Source organism: Acartia tonsa, chromosome 9, assembly GCF_053477335.1.
Source record: "Acartia tonsa isolate MP-2025a chromosome 9, ASM5347733v1, whole genome shotgun sequence".
In the NCBI taxonomy this organism is placed as follows: Eukaryota; Metazoa; Arthropoda; class Copepoda; order Calanoida; family Acartiidae; genus Acartia; species Acartia tonsa.
Window position 1 is genome coordinate 3,312,255 of NC_137268.1, and position 21,424 is coordinate 3,333,678.

Here is a 21,424-nt window from a genome sequence, read left to right on the forward strand (position 1 = left end):
AAATTCAATTTTTTTTTTGGGGGGGGGGGGTGGCGGGGGGTATACTTTATATCATATAGACAAGGACGTCCAAGCTTTTTTATTTTATGGGGGGGGGGGAATTCAAACTAGAAATTCATTTGGGGGGGGGGGGGGGGGTGGAATCACGTATTTATCCCCCCCCCCTCACCATTGGACGTACTTGAGCTACATATTTAGTAGTGAGAAACATGAGGACATTTTACGATACTTAATGACAAACTCAAATAATCCAGAAGCTAAACAGACATTTTGTCAGTAATTTACCAATGAAAGGATTTATTTGCCCTCAACCAACTCTTGTCTTCCTTATCTATAATACAATGATGATCTGTCCGTCCGTCAGTCTGTCTGTCTGTCCGTCCGTCTGAAGCTTAAGATCTCGGTACCTACTAAACCGATTGGATTCTCAGGGTATATACCTACTGGTCCTGTGGTGGTTTTATGCTATTTTCTTGAGGGGTGGGACACCCCTAACCCCCCCAAAAACAAAAAAAATCCCCCCCCATTTTTTTTTTTTGCAGAAGAATTCCTTGGTCCTTTTACGAATTCCACCTTAATTTTTTTTTGATCACCTCTTGGGGCAAAGTCCCTAGAGGCTAGGGGCTAAGCCGCTAGTTTAATATATGATTTTAAGTATGAAAGATTCCTAGTCTCCATTGGCATACTAAAGAAAATCCAGACAGGCGGAGCTATGACAAACAGGATGAACAGAGAAACCATCTTCCAGGCTGGCCACTCCAGCTGACCGTTCCAGATCTCCTAATGGACATTTTTAAAATCAAGACTATATTACTTTTTAAAAGCAAAGCTTTTCTATAATTAGGGTCGGTCCGTCCGTACTTCCGTAACGAATAGCTTTTTCGTTAATTTAGGCATGTTAGAATTGTCCTATCGATTTTAAATTTTGCATGGTGATTCCTTTAATAGTTAGGTACGACTCTAATAATTATCACCAAAATGTTTTTTAACAACAAATTTTTATGTTATCTAATCTTATGTAATTTAGAAGCAAACTAAATAGGTCTTTGAAAAATGAAGGGAGGTAGTTGTCTGTATATACATCTTTACTATAGATCTGTTTATACGGTATTGACATGTTCAATTTATATTGTAACTGCGCTACTAAAAATATTATGTTTAATTTTCTTTTCCAAGTTTTAAAAATGTCCCTGTAGATAATTCTGCACAACATATTCAGAAATTACCAGCTTCTGTACATTTTTAAACATCAAATTAATGTAAAACATTTTTGCAGAAAAAAAAATAGTTTTTAGCTTATAACTATTGGATAGATAGATACCAAAATTTTAGTTTAAATCTCTTGGATAATTCCTCTCTCTTGGTAGGTTAAAGTACCATTACCCAATATGGTGATGATACTTCTTTAGACCTATAAGAAGCTTCACTGTAAAGAAGAATCTGTTGAGTAATAAGCTACAAACAAACAGACATCCTGTTACCTTTACGACATTGCCTTTTTTAATTGTATTTTCGTGACAACGCTCCTTAAGGAACGTTTCTTCGTTTTTTTACAGTAGCTTTTTTCTATTTCTAGCCCCTGCGGGGCCAATTGCCTAATCCTGTGGGGCAATCACCTAACCCAATATAACCTAAAATAACCTATCAAAAGCCATTTAAAAAATACAACGAAGGGACTATTCCCGTATATTTGTTTTATAATGTTCAATTTGATATTTGTTCCTGTTGAGTTTCAATGAGAATATCTATGAACTGATCTTCTTTCTCGTCTATGGCATTCAAAATCTTTCCTGAAATATTTTACTGCATTCAATTAAAACCCAGAGCTCGGCAACCGCGAGACAGTCTTGTATAATCCCACACTTGACATTTTTTAAAACCGAAAAGTACAGAATACGTCTTTACGTCTGTATGCCCGCCCTAGCGTAAAAGTTAGCTCTTATTATTAATTTAGGCATGTTAGAATTGTTCTATTGATTTCAAACTTTCAATGATGATTCCTCTATAATCATTTCAAGAAATGCAATCTATTTAAAAGACATTAACTGGTTTGACAAGAATATTTTGTACATTATGATTATACTATTTATATGATTTTTATAATAATGATTCCTACGACAACAAGGTACAATTATTTAAGCTTTGCATCTCTAGAATCGATTTCTAAAGTATGTATAAAAATATATACATTTAACTTTGTATTTTGCTTGTTCATGTTGGTTTGTTAAAAGAGCTTTGCTTTTATAGATGTTAAATGTTTAGGTTGGTAAGATCCACAAGTCGGAGGGAATATATAATATTCATATTGTTTTATATTATTTCACATCTAGCACATCTGTTACACTTTTATAGTAGAAGGTTATCAATTTATTGGAATAGAGGGGGCATGAGCTATATGTATCTCTACCCACGGTTGGGGAACCTGAGACGACTTTTAATTTGAATATCAGCCAATAGCGTTTAAAATATAAATACAGCCAAGACGCTACAAAACAGCAGAAAGCAAATTGATAGCAGACGAAAAATGTCTCTTCATTACTTGGGCCAGGTGGTTGTCTGGGTTATACATCTATATTAATATATTCATTAGCAACACTTCATAAACAATTACTCCTAGCTTCTACAAAATTCGTTTTTTACTCTCTCTTTTTATAAGAGTGTTATTATCAGAACTCTAAAGCGATAAGACAATGACCGATAAATTGATGTTTTTTAAAAGCGAAGCTTTTCTATAATTAGGTTCGGTCCGTCCGTACGTCACAGTTAGCTTTTTTCATTAATTTAAACAGGTTAGAATTGTCCTATCAATTCCAAACTTTGCATGATGATTCCTGTAGTAGTTAGGTACAATTAGAAAGCGTAGCAACTCTATAATCAATACCAGAATGTCCATACGTCCAATTGACAACAAATTTTTGTATGTTAAAATTATCCGTTTGATCTGATTTTTGGTATACTGATTCCTAGTACAACAAGGTACAATGTTATAAGCGAAGCATCTCTATAAACAAGTCCTAAAATGTAAGTATGTCCTTAAACAGTGTCATCTATTTATGCAGTTTTGCAACAAATTTACTTACAATATTGTTTGTACTGATGCATTTAATATTCTGCTAATTCAGTTCTGACAATCTACATGTGTAAACGTTCGTTTGTCCTTCCATTTCATAGCTTCGCTTTTATGGATGTTGTCATCCTTGTTTTTTAATTAATTTATAGGTCTGTTTGTTCGATGTTTTTTTTTCAATTGCCTGTCTATAAGTCTGTCCTTCTGTATCCTTATACTAAAGTAACAGGATGTCTGTTTGTGTCTGTGTGTTTGTTGTTGTTGTTGTAGCCATGATCCTCTGAAGTTAGAACTCAGATGCACACGGAGACTGGAAGTGAGAATCCTTTGGCCAATCTTAGATTGGTAAGCTTTGCGCACAGCTGATTGTATTCTATGGCAGGTGTTCCATATTAAGCCACCCTAATTAATGGCACTCTCGTACGAGGAGCATGGACTATGGAAAGCATGGTTAGAGCTGCTTGATTTGTAGAATCCTAACTTCCTGCAAATCTCCCCCCTTACAACTCTAGGGCATCTTAGGCAAGGTTGCGTGATCATAATCTGACAAATTGCGACAGCATTTGTCAACCAAGTCTATGTGGGGACTTGAACTCGGTTTGTCCCAACCACAGCGTAGTGCGCTAATCACTACACTATGGGATACCCTTTCTCTTAAAAACTGTCTGTGTGTTTGTACTGAAGGATCTCGTTAACCGCTGAACCGCTCGGGTTCTCCTTAACAGGGTAGCTTCTCATAGGTCCCATTTATAACTATTTTGGGGGAGGCTACAACCACCCTCCCCAGAGAAATCGAAAAAAAATAAAATAAAAACAACGCCCTGCGGACAAATTTGCAATTAGCTAAAAACCATACACAAAACCCATCTATCGGTGAAAAAAATATTTTTGGTAAATAGCTGATTTAAAATATATTGAAAAGAAACAATTTTACGTGTTAGGGGCGTAGCCGCTAGTAAATTTATTGAACTAAATATACATTTATAAGTTATGCATTTATCTATCTATCTACCTGGGCTAGTAATTTCTGAAGAAACTACAACCATTTCCCTGGCAATTTCTTCACAAAAGTCTCCAGCAGCAACTATAAGATGTAAATAGTATCATATGTTTTTTTTTATAAAAAGTTCTAGATTATATATTACTAGCGGCAACGCCCCTAGAAGCTTCTAGGGGCACTTAAATTAGGAGGGAGAAAAGTCAACCTCATCCCATTTTAAATTTGATTTTCAAAAGAGTAAAAAAATAGTTTAAAACCTTCCCAGGACCTGTAAGAAGCTTCACTGTAAAGGAGAACAATATCGGTTTAGCGGTTAGAGAGATCCTTCGGGACAGACAAAAAAAAACGCTTACTACTTTATATGATAGGATTTTATATTATTTAATGATTTGTAAGGTGCTTTACCCTGCGTTAACATAAAACACCCGCTTTTTAAAATAAATTAACAATAAGGGGGAAAAACAAAAACAATCATCTCTTTGCTCCACAAGGAACTTTAAGAGAAACTGCCTGTTGTCCTTATTTATTTAGATAAGATTGATCTTAAATCCTCCTATTATATAAAATAGTAAGCATTTTTTGTCTGTAGCGAAGGATCTCGCTAACCGCTGAACCAATATGGTTCTCCTTTACAGCAAAGCTTCATATAGGTCCTGAAATAGTTTTAGGCTATTTAATTTTTATAAATAAGTCAGGGTATAGTTTTAGGCTATTTTTCTGCACCTCCATATCCCTTCGAATATAGAGCCCCTAAATGCTAGGGGCGCAGCCGCTAGTATTTTATAAAGTAGTAAGTTTTTTTGTATGTAGCTTAAGATTTCGATAACTACTGAACCTATTGAGTTTTCCATTTTATGGAAGCTTCTTATATGTCCCTGAATGGTTTTAGGCTATTTTATTCTTTCCTTACTCCTTCGAATACAGGGCTCATACATGCTAGGAGCGCAGCCGCTAGTTATTTTTAAAGTAGAAGCCTTTATTCTGTCTTTATCTATTTATGATATTTTATCCATCCCTAAATCTGCAGCCCTTTCTTTTTCTGTTTCTGACATATCTCTGAGGTCATTCAAATTTTCAAATATATTTTAAATGGTAAATGCCAGGGGCGTCCAATCTTTTTTTGTTGGGGGGGGGGTTAAATTTTTTTAACCCTCAAAAATTTTTACCCTGGGGATAAAATTTGCTTTGAGGGGGGGGGGGGGGGTAATTACCCCTCCTGAAATCTGTTGGCCGGGGAAAATTCCCCCCCCCCAAAAAAAAAAAATTATGAAATACTATTAAATATTTAGTAGTAAAAATGCAGGCGAAGTGCGCCAAAAACTTTTTTTAGGGATTATTAATTTTGGGGGGGTATTTATCCACCAAATTCGTTTGGGGGGAGGGGTAATCACCACTTTCACCTCCCCCCCCCCCCCTTGGACGTCCCTGGTAAATGCATTATCAATATGTAGCACACATGCATCTAAAGGGATAAGACAATAGCCGATAAATTGATGTATATCCCCATTGATAATACACAAATAACCCTTTTTTTTATTAAAATATTACGTATTTGAAAAGTTTGAACAATCAATTAAATGAACCAACCAATCAAAATTAAATAAAAGTCTCAAAAGTTGTTGAGCCAACGAATAAGAAAACTATAAAACATTGAGGACTAATGTCCCCTGTGTAGCATAGCTAATCTATTACAAGTCAGAGACGTTTGTAATTAAATCCAAGCTGTGTGTATGTATTTATATCCTTATAATAAAGTAACATGATGTCTGTCTGTTTGTTTGTTTGTTTGTACCGAAGGATCTCGCTAACCGCTTAACCGATCGAACTCTCCTTAAAAGGGTAGCTTCTCATAGGTCCCGGGAGGTTTATTTTGGGGGAGGGTACCAGCACCCTCCCAAGAGAAATTTTTAAAAAATTGTAGAGACTTGAACGCAACATAGACATGAAATAAAAAAAAACATATACAATGCCACTAGAGGCCTCTAGGGGCGTAGCCGCTAATAAGTAATTAAATTTAAAAAGAAAGATTTTCAAAAAATTGAACCAAACACTTGTGTTTTTTTAATATTTTAAGACAGCTTTTATTGGCTTAATTTTTCAACTATTTAATTCACTTTTAGTAGCCAATTGATATAGATATTGTGAAAGTAAAAATTTTGTCGCCAATTTAGCTTGCTAATTTAGACCTCATTTATTGGCCAATTCGTTCATCACGAGGAGGGAAAGTGATGCGGTAAAATGGTTAAAATGTTTTTTGTTTTGTTAATTCAGTCATTTGCAAGTATTTCGTTTTCAGAGTACATGAAAATCAGGTGCAACATCCAAGTAATAATTCATCGATTATATAATGACTTTAAGACATGTGGAAATTTTATGCATTTGAAAATTCCTGTAAATTGAGGATAATTTAGCGGCTGTATCGGCTGGAGCTGGTGACACAAATATAAAATTCTCAACAGCTTTGTAGTTATCCTTCGCGGACATCTTCATCAGATTGTAAACAAACTTCTAAATAAAAAAAAAATAAATGTTTTTGCTGTGTTATTAAAAGCGAAGCTTTTCTATAATTAGGGACGGTCCTTACGTCCGTCCGTACGTAACGGATAGCTCTTTTTAGGCATGTTAGAATTGTCCTATCGATTTCAAATTTTTCATGGTGATTCCTATAGGAGTTAGAAAGCAAAGAGCAATTCTATAATCGTTACGAGAAAGTCCGTACGTCCATTTTAAACATGTTGATTTTTAACTTTTTTAACATCAAGTTCTAAAAATGTAAGTATGGCCTTAAACAATATCCTGTAATTAAGCAGTTTTTCATCAGATATACTTTCAATTTTGATTCGTTCGACTTTTCTAAATTTATATACTGATTATTAAGTTCTGACACTATGAAAGTGTTAATGTTCGTTTGTCCTAACGTTTTAGAGCTTCGCTTTTATGGATGTTGTCATCCTTGTTTATTAGTGGTTTTTATCCCTAATCTATAGGGGCTTCGCCCCATGAGAGGAGAAATCAAGGAAAGTTGCATATCACACATGTAGGATAGTAGCCATAGTTCTTATCTTTTTTTTACAAAAATACAAAATAGCTTAAAACTACCGCAAGACCAGTAACTAAAAATTAGTTAAGTTAAAAGGGCAAATTTTGCATTTGAAAAGAGAAACATTTTTGATAGACAACTTTCTGTGGATATGAAAATGAAAAATTATAATATTGAAACCAAATGGACGAATGAATTGACCAGGCTAACAAAGCTGGCATTAATTTGTATCCTAATATTTATTTGATACGATGCTATACATGATTTTTCAGTATGGCTAAGAACCGGTTCTAATCCAGCGTAAATCATTATTCAGGTTTTGAAGCAATACTGGAAAAATGTCTTTTCCCATAAATATATCCAGGTTTACACAAAACTAGAACAAGGATGACAACATCCATAAAAGCGAAGCTATGAAATGGAAGGACAAACGAACGTTTACACATGTAGATATTGTCAGAACTGAATTAGCAGAATATTAAATGCATTAGTACAAACAATATTGTAAGTAAATCTGTTGCAAAACTGCATAAATAGATGATACTGTTTAAGGACATACTTACATTTTAGGACTTGTTTATAGAGATGCTTCGCTTATAACATTGTACCTTGTTGAAATAGGAATCAGTTTTCAAAAAATCAGATGAATCGGATAATTTTAACATACAAAAATTTGTTGGCAAAAAAGTTAAAAATCGACAAGTTTAAAATGGACGTACGGACATTTTGGTATTGATCATAGAGTTGCTACGCTTTCTAAATTGTACCTAACTAAAACTACAGGAATCATCATGCAAAGTTTGGAATCGATTTTAACCTGTTTAAATTAACGAAAAGTGCTAACTGTGACGTACGGATCGACCCTAATTATAAAAAAGCTTCGTTTTTAAAAAGAAAAGTAAAAGCTTTGCAAAATAGTTTGAAAAACTATTTTAACTTTTTAAAGTAAATTTTGTTCTGTAGATCTTATATTTACACAAGTAATACTTCAATTTCAAATTCAAGCCATTTGTCATTTTACCTTGAATATGTTTTTACGAGAAAAAAGGATTTTAAAAAGAAATATCAAAGACAAATAACAATAACACGAAAAAATCTTAAACTTAAGCATAACTAACTAATTTTTAAAACGTATTAAAAACTTTTTCTGAATTTATATCCTTCCAACAAGATTTAAGTTAATAAAGGTACAGGTAAGTTTCTGATTTCTGACATACAATTTGGATATCAGTAAACCAAAAAAAATAACTAGTTACAATGTATTTTTAAAAGCAAAGCTTTTCTATAATTAGGGTCGGTCCGTCCGTACGTCCGTAACGGAAAGCTTTTTTCGTTAATTAAGGCATGTTTGAATTGTCCTATCAATTTTAAACTTTGAATGGTGATTCCTGTATTAGTTAGGTACGATTTAGAAAGCGTAGCAACTCTATAATCATTACCAGAATGTCCGATTGATGTGATTTTTGGTATACAGATTCCTGGGACAACAAAGTACAATATCATAAGCGAAGCAACTCTATAATCAAGATCTAAAAATGTAAGTATGTCCATAAACATTATTCTGTATCAAGCAGTTTTTCAACAAATTTACTTACAATTTTGCTTCGACTCTTATTCTGATTATTCAGTTCTGACACTATACAAGTGTTAATGTCCGTTTGTCCTACCGTTTCAGTGCTTCGCTTTTATAATTGTTGTCATCCTTGTTTATGCAACAAAAGTACTGCATATTTATCCACTTACCCTTAACACAAATCAATCATTAATATCTAATTTTCTTTATTGACTTCAGGAGAATAAATCATAAAAAATAGTTCCAACTTTTGATGTTTTTTTCATAATAGGTGATCTTTGAAATATTAGGAGAAATAACTAGGATATCCTGAGATGGTTTTTTTTTAAAAATGCCGCGTTTTTTCAACATTTTTTAAGACATGTAGAACAAGCGCGGCATTCGCGAAATCTAAACAGAGTATACAACTATTTATTTTATTATTTTGCTTTTGTTGGTACAGCCTTCATAAAAGAAAAACAAATTATCTTAAAACCATTTTTGCTGCATATTAATTAATACATCTTTTTAGAACTGTATTAGACATTATAAAAATGGCTAAAATAATAATTTAAAAATTTTGAATTCTTAAGTTGTATACTCTGTTAAAAACCTTATTTGATCTTAAAGATCAATGCCCCGTACGATTTTAACAGAGTATACAACTTAAGAATTCAAAATTTTAAAGTTATTATTTTAGCCATTTGTATAATATCTAATACAGCTCTAAAAAGATGCATTAATAGATATGCAGCGAAAATGGATTTAAGTTGTATTAGACATTATACAAATGGCTAAAATAATAATTTTAAAATTTTGAATTCTTAAGTTGTATACTCTGTGTTGAAATCCCATCGTCTTCGTTCAATCAATCAATGTCTAAAAAATTGTCGAAAAACGCGGCATTTTTTATAAAACCCCATCTCTGACAAAATTTCTTGAGCAAAACTAAAATTCTTTGTCCGAAAATCAATCAACAAAAAATATGTTACCGTATCCTGAAGTAAACTATTGGTGCTATGGGGCTCTCTGAGCAAATATTCTGTCACGTTCTTGTTAAATTCACAACAGCTGTACCACAGCGGTATTCTACCCTCTAGGCATACAAATAAATTTAAAATAATTTGAACACATTTTACCCTTTTGATTTAAATTTAGTCTGTCCCTTTAGAATGATCTCGGTAAGCAAAAGACTAGGATAGTTTAATGCCCCTCTCTACCCATTCGAATAAATTTGGATGCCAAAGCACATTGATAATTTATAAATAATCAAAATTGTTTACAAAATTTGATTAAAATTGAGGCTTAAAGTCAGGAAAGAAAAAAGAAGAGAAAGGAAATGGGTTCAAAGGGACCTAACAATAATTCGTGAGAACAACGATCCAACATAGTATTATTGCCCCCTCTTTAAAGTTATTGAAAATAAGGGGGAGGTACATTTTTCCTATAACTAACCACTGCGATGGGCCCTTGTCTTAACTGCAGTGTTTTAATCCCATAAAAAAAATAACGTAACCTGACCTGAACCAATATAATAAACTAAAAAACCGAAAACTATCCACATCCTTCACCTTATTTCTTTCTTAAGTAAAGTGGGATTGGTTATCTGTGATCAACAAGGTACTTTGTGTGAACTGTCCAATATTTCCAATGTTATTTGTTCCTGAAGTGCTGGCAGTAGTTGGAGACCCAGCACTGACCAGCAAAGATGCTATATCCAAAAATCCACCTCTAAATATCATCCTCAAATTCTAATTAGAAAAAAAGAAGATTTTATCAAAAAGGGAAGCCTATATGCTACATTAATTTATAAAAAAAAAGATTATTCAATACTATTATTTCTTTTTTCCGTGTGGCTTAGAAACGGATTAATATTCAATGTATATGAACCATTTCTAAGGCATACTGAAAAATCATGTATCCTTTCGTTTTATAGATAATTTTCTACAATTAATAAAAGAAAAAAATGATAATATTAAAACCAGGAAATCTAAGTATGGTTGGGCTGGATACCGGATATCCGGTATCTGGCCAGATATCTAATTAACCGGATATCCGGCATTATAAATCAGCCGGATATCCAAAATCCGGATGGCTTCAATATTCAGTATCCGGCCGGATATTAAAAATGGCCGGGTATCCGGCCCAACTATACATTAATGATATAATTAGAATGTATTCCTCGCAGCATAATGTAGAGGATGCCACATCTTGTTGTCCTCAGCCACAATACTCGCTCCCTTTAACAATAAAATCCATTTAAATTCTGCCTCCTTCAATACTAATTCAATCATGAATGGCTTCGAAACCGATTAATATCCGCTATATTAGAACTGATACTCAGTCATACTGAAAAAGAACATACACATGAAGCATCGTATTACAAACAATTTTCCACGAATATTAAAATGCAAATCGTAAAATTCGGGATTAACAAAACTGAGTTTGATCTTTTAATTGATCACTTTAATATCCGCGGAAAGCTGTATATAATAAGATCTAATAAATAACTATTCTTTGCCAAGAAAGGATCTTTAATGACAATTTGTTTACCTTCAAAAAAAAGTGTAAGAAACTACAAATAAAAATGTATTGTTAATGAAAGGTTTAAAAGGTGTAATCTTCAGATTAAACTTGTTTTCATTTATTTTTGTAGATAGGCTTTTGATTGCAGTTTTAAAAATAATAACTTTTATTTGCTATGGTCAGGAATTTAATTAAAGTTAATATCGCATTTTATCATAAACAGCTTTCCGCGGATATAAAAATGAAAAGTCATAAGATTTAATCCAGTTTTATTAGCCTGCGCCTACGACCTTTTGGGTATAATAGGCATATAATCATTTTATGATTTTATTTTAATATTCGTCTAATAATTGTCTCAAATACGATGCTCTACATGAGTTTTTAGTATTGCTGAGAACTGGTTCTAATCCAGCGGATATTGTTCGGTTTCGAATCCAATCTGGAAAAACTTATAATTCTATGTTTAAGTTTGTTTGAATCTTAAAAGATTTTGTTTTCCTGTCCAATTAGAATTGGGAAATTGTCTGAAATGAGTTTTCAGTATTGCTGAGAACTGGTTCTAATCCAGCGGATATTAATCGGTTTCGAAGCCATTCTTGAAAAACTATAATTCCAAGTTCAAGTTTGTTTGAATTTTCAAAGATTTTGTTTTCCTGTCCAATGAGAATTGAGCACATTTCAATGTGTCCATTGTTAGCTGCTACATGGAGACAGGTTCTTCCTAAATTAACAAGGATGTCAACGTCCATAAAAGCAAAGCTCTGAAATGAAAGGACAAACGAACTTTAACACTTGTAGAGTGTCAGAACTGAATAAACTGAATATCAATGGATACGTTTATGTGTACAACATTGTAAGTAAATTTGTTGCAAAACTGATCAAATACATGATACTGTTTTAGGACATACTGACGTTCTTAGGACTTAATTATAGAGATGCTTCGCTTATCACATTGTACCTTGTTGTAATAGGAATTAGTATTCAAAAAATCAGATAAATAGGATAATTTTAACATACAAAAATTTGTTGTCAAAAATTTTTTTTAAAATTAGCTTGTTTTAAATGGACGTACAGACTTTCTGGTAGCAATTATAGAGTTGCTGCGCTTTCTAAGTCATATCTAACTGTTACAGGAATCAGCATACAAAGTTTGAAATCGATAGGACAATTTTAACCTGTTTTAAAAAAAAGAGCTAACTGTAACGGACGGACGTACGGACGGACCGACCCTAATTATAGAAAAGCTTCGCTTTAAAAAAAAGTTATACAATGGATGTAGGATATAATTGAATGTGGATAAATTGACAGGGGATATTTTGTCATCAATTTAGCTTGCTAATCTTAACCTTATTATTAGTCAGTTCGTTCATCCAGAAGGAGGTAAGGGTTAGGGTAAAGGTAGTGGAGGAGGGGGTATCATTAATTTAGCCGGCTGCGAGTATAACTTTATTAAAGTACATGAACATCTGGTGCAACATTCAAATAATAACATATCGATTTATACCACAAAAATGACAAATTTATATATTTTTTTTCTTTTCTTATTTTTAATCAAGAGGGTTGTAATACATTTTGTAGCTAGGACATAAAATAAATAAATTACTCAATTTAAAAGTTTAATTATTTGGGGCATAAACTTACACCAACACTAATGAATTACTTTGGATTTTATTTACATTTGTAATGAATTATTAAACTTTTAATTACTTAGATTGCTTAAATTTTAAATTTTATGTGTGTTTATTTAGCATTTAATGATTTTATGAAAAAATGCAGATACATCAACTATAAAACTATTGATAAAAAACAATATAAAAGGCATATAGTCATACTAATTTATATTTATTCAGTAAGGGGTATTTAGAAATTTTAATTAATACTTAGTTTTATTTAAAATTAAATTTTTTTTATAATTTTTGACTGGGAAAATATATAATTAAAATTGTAATTTAAGGAAAAGTTGTATTCAAATTATTTTTTGTACCTGCATTATCCTTGTTATGAATGAGGCCAGCATTACTACTGAGCAGAAGACCAACCACTCCAACTTGACCTAAAAATATGTAGATCTAGGGTAATGGATGTGTTGTATGATTGAAGTGGATATTATGACAGTGGAAAAATTTTGCTTGCTAACATGGAACTCGTTTATTGGTCAGTAGAAGGGAAGGGGGTGTGGAAAAGGGGGTGGAAGGGAGGAATCGTTATTATAGCCAGCTGTAAGTTTCACTTTATGAGGGAACATGACAATCTGATGTAAGTAATAATAAATCCATTTGAAAATTTTGACTTGTCTTGTCCAATGATCTTGATTTTCTGTATAATTTTAGTTCAATTTAAACCTGTTAGACAAGCAATATGCAAAGGAGTATAACCACTGGGCTCGGTAACACATGCAACTTCAACTGTAGCCTGATTAAGGACAGCTCTGACTATATTCTCACTCCCAGAGTAGGCTGCTAGATGTAGAGGCGTCATACTGTTGTACAATTATGTGAATTCAAGTAGTCTATCCATCTTTTTTTAACATGTATCTTTCTATCTATCATAGAGAATTATTGAAAAATGATATCTAAATATAGGACAAAAGTAAGTAAAAAAAACCCAATTATATTGATCTTTTGATATCCGTTTTAATTTTCATTAATTTTTTTTGCCCTTGGTGCATGTAAAGAATGTATGTTAGCATTTCATGTTATAGATCTATTCTGTGAGCTTTCTGAGTTTTGTTTCCTAATAAATGGTGTCGCATAAATCAAAAGAACACCCTTGTTGTCTTTTAAAATTTAAAACTAAATTCACTTATTCCTGAATTCATCACAAAGTTCTGAGATGAGTGCATTTTCTGGTTTTGTTGGTTTAGATGATTTAGAATTGACAGGTATATATCTTGAAATCATAGTCACTTATTTAGTCTGTGGACTACCTTTAAATACCAGTGCTAACTGCATGATGCTAACTGACTCGCGACCCTGGCTCAACATGTAGCGCATCCGCTCGTCGTCGGGAAGGTGATAGGTTCGAATTTCGGTCCAACACCACGTCATAACTACAGACGTTAAAAATGGTTCCCAGTGCGCTGCTAGTTACAGTGTGGGGAATGCCCTGGCCGTAAACAGGCGGAACTTGTTACCAGGCACAGTTGGGACTTCTCAGACAAAGGTGGTGCATTTACGAGAGTTGGTTGTCTGAATGGACGCTTTACACCGCAATCATAAGCAGAGTATGTTTCAAGATGCATGGGGAGAGGTCTAGTACCCAAAGCAACAAAGCCCCCTAGAGTCTTAACTCTTAACCAGTGCTAATGATTGAAATATAAATAAAGAGAAGATCATAAGAAAGTGTAAAAAGTGTTTTACCAACTCCCATTGAATTGTCAAATTGCATTAATAATTGTTATAGTTGTATGACAGAATAGAAAAATCAAGTAGAACTAAAAAATTGAAGTTACTAAAATTTTAGTTCAATTAGTAATTGAGTGTAGTTAGAAGAAAAAATAAGTGATTCTGCCTAAAGAGCTGGCGGGCAATTTCTTCTTCTCCAAAATAAGCAGCTATATGCAAAGCAGTCATTCCAATCTTGGAACTGGGGCTCTTAACTGACATACCTAAAAAATTACATTAGTCTCATTAAAAGAATAAAATGCACTGTAAACTTCAAACTTCAATTTTAAACTTACAAACTTTTGAATAATATAACTATTCTTGTAAATTGTGTACAAGAAAGACGTACAGGTTATAGGTATAGAGATGTAATATTTAACAATATACATATGTTTATTCTTTAAATCTTTACAGAATGTTCCAAAACTAAAAAAGTAAGTAAATAAATTTTTTTCTCTCCATATAATAGACTTATAAATCTAGCCAAATAGTAAATTATTTTACTACTAAAAATATGAATTGAGTTTTACGAATAAAGAAATAAAACTAGCAAAATTGCACCTTCTATGTTTATGTAATATAACTAATTCAATTACAAAAAAGAAGAAAGGAAATAGTTAAGCTTCTTTTCCACAAAATATTTCCTTTTTTGATTTCTTTATAATATGGTTATATAACTGTAATTTCTTTTATTACAAACCATAAAGCTAGAAAAAAAGTTTATTTGTGTCTGTTGTATTTCATACAGTACAATACACTCTACAGACATTATATGAATGATAGTCATAAAAACATTGATAAAATATTATATTTGTATTATTGTGTATTGTCCAGTTGACAGTAACATGAGAAAAACAAATTTATCATAAAATATGACTTTTAGTTATATAAGCTAACTTTGAAAAACCTCCCATTCTTGTTGCATACGTAAAATAGAAATAATGATATGACCTACCAGAGTTGGCAAAAACTTCAAAGACATCACCATGGCCACACCTAGCTGAAATCTGGACAGGGGTAAAACCATCAAGATTTTCATCAACAGCTGATACACCATTCTCAATCATTATCTTGACAGCATCAACATGTCCAGCCTCAGAAGCAAGATGCAGAGGTGTGTTCTCATTGAATTTGTTTTTAGATGTTGTCACCAAAGTTTTGTCTATGCTGAACATTACTTTTAGGACTTCCACAGAACCTAAAGTCAAGGTAAATCACATTATTAAGTTTCATCTAAATATGGTTTTACTGTTTAAGATCAGTTAAGAATGAGGGTAAATTAAAACATGAAATTGATCCAGATCATCAAATATAAATTTTTTTTCTATTCAGATTTATTTGAGAGTTACCTTTCTGAGCAGCCAAGTGAGCCAAGGCATTTCCATCCTTTGTAGTAGAAGATACCAATGAAGGTCTGGTATCTAAGAAGAACTTAACAATTTGTGTATGATCATTTTGTGCTGCAAGGTGGATGGGACGCTGTTCATTTTCATCACCAGCATCAACCATTGCATCCAGATTCACTAAAACCTAGAAAATAATAATGATTTAACATAATAAAGTCCTGAATGTCTAATTGCCTTACTGATTATTATTTGGCATTACCTTACAAGTCTCAATTTGTCCATATTTAGCAGCTAAATGCAGAGGTGTTTGTTTTTCAGAACTTCTAGACTCTATTTCAGCATGGTAATCTTTGATAAGATAGTGAACCAGCTCAATATGACCTTTTTGAGCTGCATAGTGTAGAGCTGTCAGTCCTTTTTTAGTCTTGCTGTTGACAAATGCATTCTTTTCTAATAGCAATTTACAAACTTCCATGCTGCCAGATTCAGCTGCAAGGTGTAGTGATGATTTGCCCTCATTGTCAAAAACATCAACCCTAAATAGATAAAGTTTAAACTATTTTGACAATTAAATAAAATTTGGTAGTGGAGAGGTGATTTTGATTCATGAATGGGTGACATTTCAAATACACAGATACCAGCTTGAAGGTATTTTGTTTTTAAAATATAAGATATATCTACCTTGCATGAGATTCAAGTAATTTCCTTGCAATTCCCAAATGCCCTTTGCTACAAGCAGTCAACAGAGGTGTCCACCCCAGCCTATTCTGTTTATTCACCACAAGAATCAACAATCCAGAATTTGTATTTGCTACAATTTCCTCCAGAATACTAACATTTCCAGAACAGGCAGAGTAATGAAAAGCAGATTCATTGTTAGAAGAAGTAATTGCTGTAACATTAACTTCATTCTTTAGAAGTAGCTGGACTATCTCAAGATCCTCTCCAGGATGATGAAGAAAGTTGTTTGATATCATTGAAGCAACATGCAGAACAGTTTCTCCTCTGTTGTTCTTGATGTTGATAAAATCTTTGCAGTTTCCAATGAACCCTGTTAATGCATAATATTAATAATTTTGTTTTAACTACCAAAAGATTTAGCTACTCTTATTAGTAAGAAACATAAAAACATATTTGTAAATATTGCTTAATTAATTTTATGGATATTAAATAAGATTCTAGATGAAAATGTTTGAATAATATATTTTCCTTTGATAAATTGAATAAGCTCAACCACTATTGGAAGATGGCAGTGTCTACATGCTTTGTGGAGTGGAGTTTCCCCTGAAATAATGGTATGGTTATTTTAAACATACTTTTATTTATTTACTTGGTTTTATTATGATTTGTTCTTACATCATCCAAATGGAATCAGAGAAAAAGAATGAATAAAGAATATTAGATATATTGACAGGAACATTTGTCATCAATTCAGGTTACTAAAATGGTTCTCATTAATTGGTCTGATCATCAAGTAGGATTGGACGGGATGGGATAAGGAGGTGGATTGGGGTAACTTTACTTTAGCCAGCTGCAAGCATCATTAAATCTGGTGCAACATCGAAGTATTGATTGATTATACTAATTTTCATTACCAAATATATAATACACCTTCATTATCTACGACATGAGGATCACCACCATTCTGCAGCAGAGTCTGAAGAGTTTTCTTATTGCCATGAGTTGCTGCAAAATGTAGGGCAGTCCGACCATCTTGTAGCTGCATATTTGGATTTGCTCCTACATGTTAAGAATTATTTATTCATTGTTACGTTATGTTTTTTTTAAGCCAGAGGAAGGGACAATTAATGAATTACTTTTTGTTTAATTTTCTCTTTACCTCAAATAACAATCTATTTTTCTTAAAATAGGTAATTCCTTAAGAAAATTTTCCCAATATTATATGCTGAATTTTTAAGTACAATGCAGTAAAATTCAACATCTTCATCATTTATCAAATAAAATTCATTAATAGATACCTGACTTTAGCAGCATTTTTGTACATTTATCTCCTTTGTGTTCATCAATCTTAGCAGCTAAATGGAGAGCTGTTTCCTTCATCTCTCCAACTGCTATGGCAAAATTTGCTCCATTTCCTTAAAAAAATTAAAATAATGTCAAACTAAAAACTTTTTCTTAATTGTTCAATGGTTTTATTTACCTAAAAGGCATTCCACAACACCAGAGTTGCCAAACTCCACAGCAATATGGAGTGCAGTTCTGCCATCACCTGAAAAATGCTTGTTTATAAATCCTATCCTATTAAGTAGTAAGTCGTGTGAGTGTGTGTTTATAAGATCTCATATAAAAATGAGTATTTGCATAATGCATCTTTAAAAAAATATTTTTCACAACCATGATGTGTTCTATAATTAGAAAAGTATATTTTTTAGAAGTTGATCTTTTCCATACTTCCTGCATGTTCGTTAGTAATTCTGTTTGTTGCAAATTAAAATAAGTTATTGATCCAAAAGACAAGATTTTGAAATTTAACATCTAATTAGTCATTATTTACAACCCTGTGTTAAAAAAAACTATAATTTTGGATACAATTATTCTTGTTTCACATCAAAGAAATGCATAATAAGAGATGAAAAACATCTAGAAATAATATTTCTCTGGAGAAAAAAAAATCATGATAAAAATATACTAAAAGAAAATTGTAGAGATAATGCATAAAGTTTTGCAAGTCTAATCTTATCTGGAATAATATATCATCATTTCATGGACTTTGCATATTCTTGTGTGCACTAGAATTATGGGTGTGAGGGACCCATAACCTCCAGATTATATTCAAATATATTAGTCTAGGGTTGGGCCGGATATCCGGCCATTTTCAATATTTTGCCGGATACTGGATATTGAAATTATCCAGATAGTGAATATCCAGTAATTTGCCAAACGTTGGCCAGATATTTGGCTTGATAGCAGATTTCCGGCACTAGAAATCAGCTGGATATCCGGTATTCGGTATCTGGCCAAAAAAGTATTTGTCCCAACCCTATAATGTTACCCCATCTCACATCACCACATCAAACTTTTTCAACTATCTTAGCAGAAGTGCTTTGTCAAAGTTTATCTAACAGTAAGTACTGTATTATTCTTAAATTCTATGTTTCATTTAACAAATTGCTCAAAATTAAGACAGTTAGTATAACATTTTCTTTGTTGATTACAATTCAAGCATAACATTTACACTTTAATGAAATGTGTATTTTTTTAGTTGAAATAACTTGGTAGGGTTTCATTAAAAAAAAATCTTACTCTGTAATATTTAAATTCCAATCTGGAATTTAATTGTTTTTAATTAAAATAAGCTTTTATACTTTATACAGAATTTATATTTCTTTTAAAAAGATAAGTCCTTTCATGAAGAAGATTAGATCAAAACTTATCCAAGTTTTTTACCATTTGATTTAAAAGCCTTAATTTTTCATTATTTTTTTGCAATACAACAAGCTAGCTTTAAAATAAGTAATCCCCTGATAACTTATTTAATACTAATGTGTTTTTATGTATAGAATTATAACATTAATCAAAAAAAAGAAGAAAATAAAAACAAAGTAGTATATAGGTTCATACCTGATAAAGCGTCCACTTTTTCTCCTTTCTTGATGAGACTGTTGACCACATTAGCATGACCTTCTCTGGCAGCTGTATGAATACTTCTCACACCATGTTTGTTTGGCATCAGCAAGGGTACCTTTCAAAACAGCTCAAAATTTATTGATATCTATTTTTTACATGTTATTTTTAAATTTTTTCCTAAGATGTCTTTGAGACTAAGGCAAAACTAATTTCAGTATAAAAATTGTACATATCCTATATAACATAAAAATAGTAAGTTATTTTTTGTCTAAAGTTAAAGAATAGATATATGGATCTGCTAATCTAAATCGATTGTTTTTTTTGGGAAATCTTATTATATGTCTTTGGGTGTTTTTAATCTTTAAACCTCTATTGCCCTTCCCTAGAGGCTTGGGGCAAAGCAATTAGTTTTTTTATAAAGTTATGACAAATACAATAGATATAATAAAAATAAAATTACCCCTTTCTCATGAAGAGCAATAGCTGTATCAGGATGTCCATTAACAGCAGCAATATGCATGAGAGTACTACCATCTCCAGTCCTCTCATAGATGGATGCTTTAAACTTCTCTGCTAAGTAGTTCACTATGCTGAAATAATAATAAGATTAACAGCAGCTATATGCATCAGAGTACTCCCATCTCCAGTCCTCTCATAGATGGATGCTTTAAACTTCTCTGCTAAGTAGTTCACTATGCTGAAATAATAATAAGATTAACAGCAGCTATATGCATCAGAGTACTCCCATCTCCAGTCCTCTCATAGATGGAAGCTTTAAACTTCTCTGCTAAGTAGTTCACTATGCTGAAATAATAATAAGATTAACAGGAGCTATATGCATCTCAGAGTACTACCATCTCCAGTCCTCTCATAGATGGATGCCTTAAACTTCTCTGCTAAGTAATTCACTATGCTGAAACAATAATAAGATTAACAGCAGCTATATGCATTAGAGTACTACCATCTCCAGTCCTCTCATAGATAGATGCTTTAAACTTCTCTGCTAAGTAGTTCACTATGCTGAAACAATAATAAGATTAACAGCGGCTATATGCATCAGAGTTCTACCGTCTCCAGTCCTCTCATAGATGGATGCTTTAAACTTCTCTGCTAAGTAGTTCACTATGCTGAAATAATAATAAGATTAACAGCAGCTATATGCATCAGAGTACTCCCATCTCCAGTCCTCTCATAGATGGAAGCTTTAAACTTCTCTGCTAAGTAGTTCACTATGCTGAAACAATAATAAGATTAACAGCAGCTATATGTATCTCAGAGTACTACCGTCTCCAGTCCTCTCATAGATGGATGCCTTAAACTTCTCTGCTAAGTAATTCACTATGCTGAAACAATAATAAGATTAACAGCAGCTATATGCATCTCAGAGTATTACCATCTCCAGTCCTCTCATAGATGGATGCTTTAAACTTCTCTGCTAAGTAGTTCACTATGCTGAAACAATAATAAGATTTCAGGTCAGAGGCAATGTTTGAATGTCAGCAACTCACAAATATAAGTGATTACTGCCTCAAAAATCTAAAGAGTAAGACAATAAATTGATTTACACCAACAATTATGTTACACCTAATTACCACTTCTATAGATGAAAATAAGTGGTTCAACATAATGAATCAAACCAATAAAAATTGACTAAATTCCCCAAAGTTGCTAGGCAAACGAATAAGAAAATGGCAATTATAAAACTTTGGGAAATAAACAGTCCAATGTCCCATCTCTCTCTATCTGTTACTGCCTTCTATATACTGACATTCATTAGTTTAAAAACTTTGAGAGATAAGATTAAATCTTAATTGGGTAGTGTTAAGTAACAAGTACTAATATCATCAATATTAGGGGCATAATATGAACATCCATTGACTCATACCCTAAAATCCCTTATAGCTAGTCAACATATTAATGGT

The 21,424-nt window shown here is 32.5% G+C and overlaps 1 protein-coding gene across 1 annotated transcript in view; it reads right to left on the reverse strand.

The window, feature by feature from the left end:
- LOC145328410 (uncharacterized) overlaps nt 1–21,424 on the reverse strand; it is a 79,991-nt gene that overhangs the window by 33,134 nt on the left and 25,433 nt on the right. Inside the window, exons 10-30 of the mRNA XM_080172050.1 lie at nt 19,963–20,092; nt 19,497–19,617; nt 18,076–18,144; nt 17,894–18,010; nt 17,526–17,654; nt 17,118–17,198; nt 16,596–16,965; nt 16,174–16,450; nt 15,918–16,098; nt 15,524–15,766; nt 14,696–14,792; nt 13,528–13,664; nt 13,170–13,238; nt 11,791–11,906; nt 10,284–10,410; nt 9,652–9,755; nt 6,445–6,575; nt 5,086–5,123; nt 4,080–4,154; nt 1,714–1,790; nt 631–780 (exon numbers count right to left, since the gene is read on the reverse strand). Of these exons, the coding sequence (XP_080028176.1) occupies nt 631–780; nt 1,714–1,790; nt 4,080–4,154; nt 5,086–5,123; nt 6,445–6,575; nt 9,652–9,755; nt 10,284–10,410; nt 11,791–11,906; nt 13,170–13,238; nt 13,528–13,664; nt 14,696–14,792; nt 15,524–15,766; nt 15,918–16,098; nt 16,174–16,450; nt 16,596–16,965; nt 17,118–17,198; nt 17,526–17,654; nt 17,894–18,010; nt 18,076–18,144; nt 19,497–19,617; nt 19,963–20,092 (2,839 nt within the window). The remainder of the gene's footprint in view (nt 1–630; nt 781–1,713; nt 1,791–4,079; nt 4,155–5,085; nt 5,124–6,444; nt 6,576–9,651; nt 9,756–10,283; nt 10,411–11,790; nt 11,907–13,169; nt 13,239–13,527; nt 13,665–14,695; nt 14,793–15,523; nt 15,767–15,917; nt 16,099–16,173; nt 16,451–16,595; nt 16,966–17,117; nt 17,199–17,525; nt 17,655–17,893; nt 18,011–18,075; nt 18,145–19,496; nt 19,618–19,962; nt 20,093–21,424) is intronic.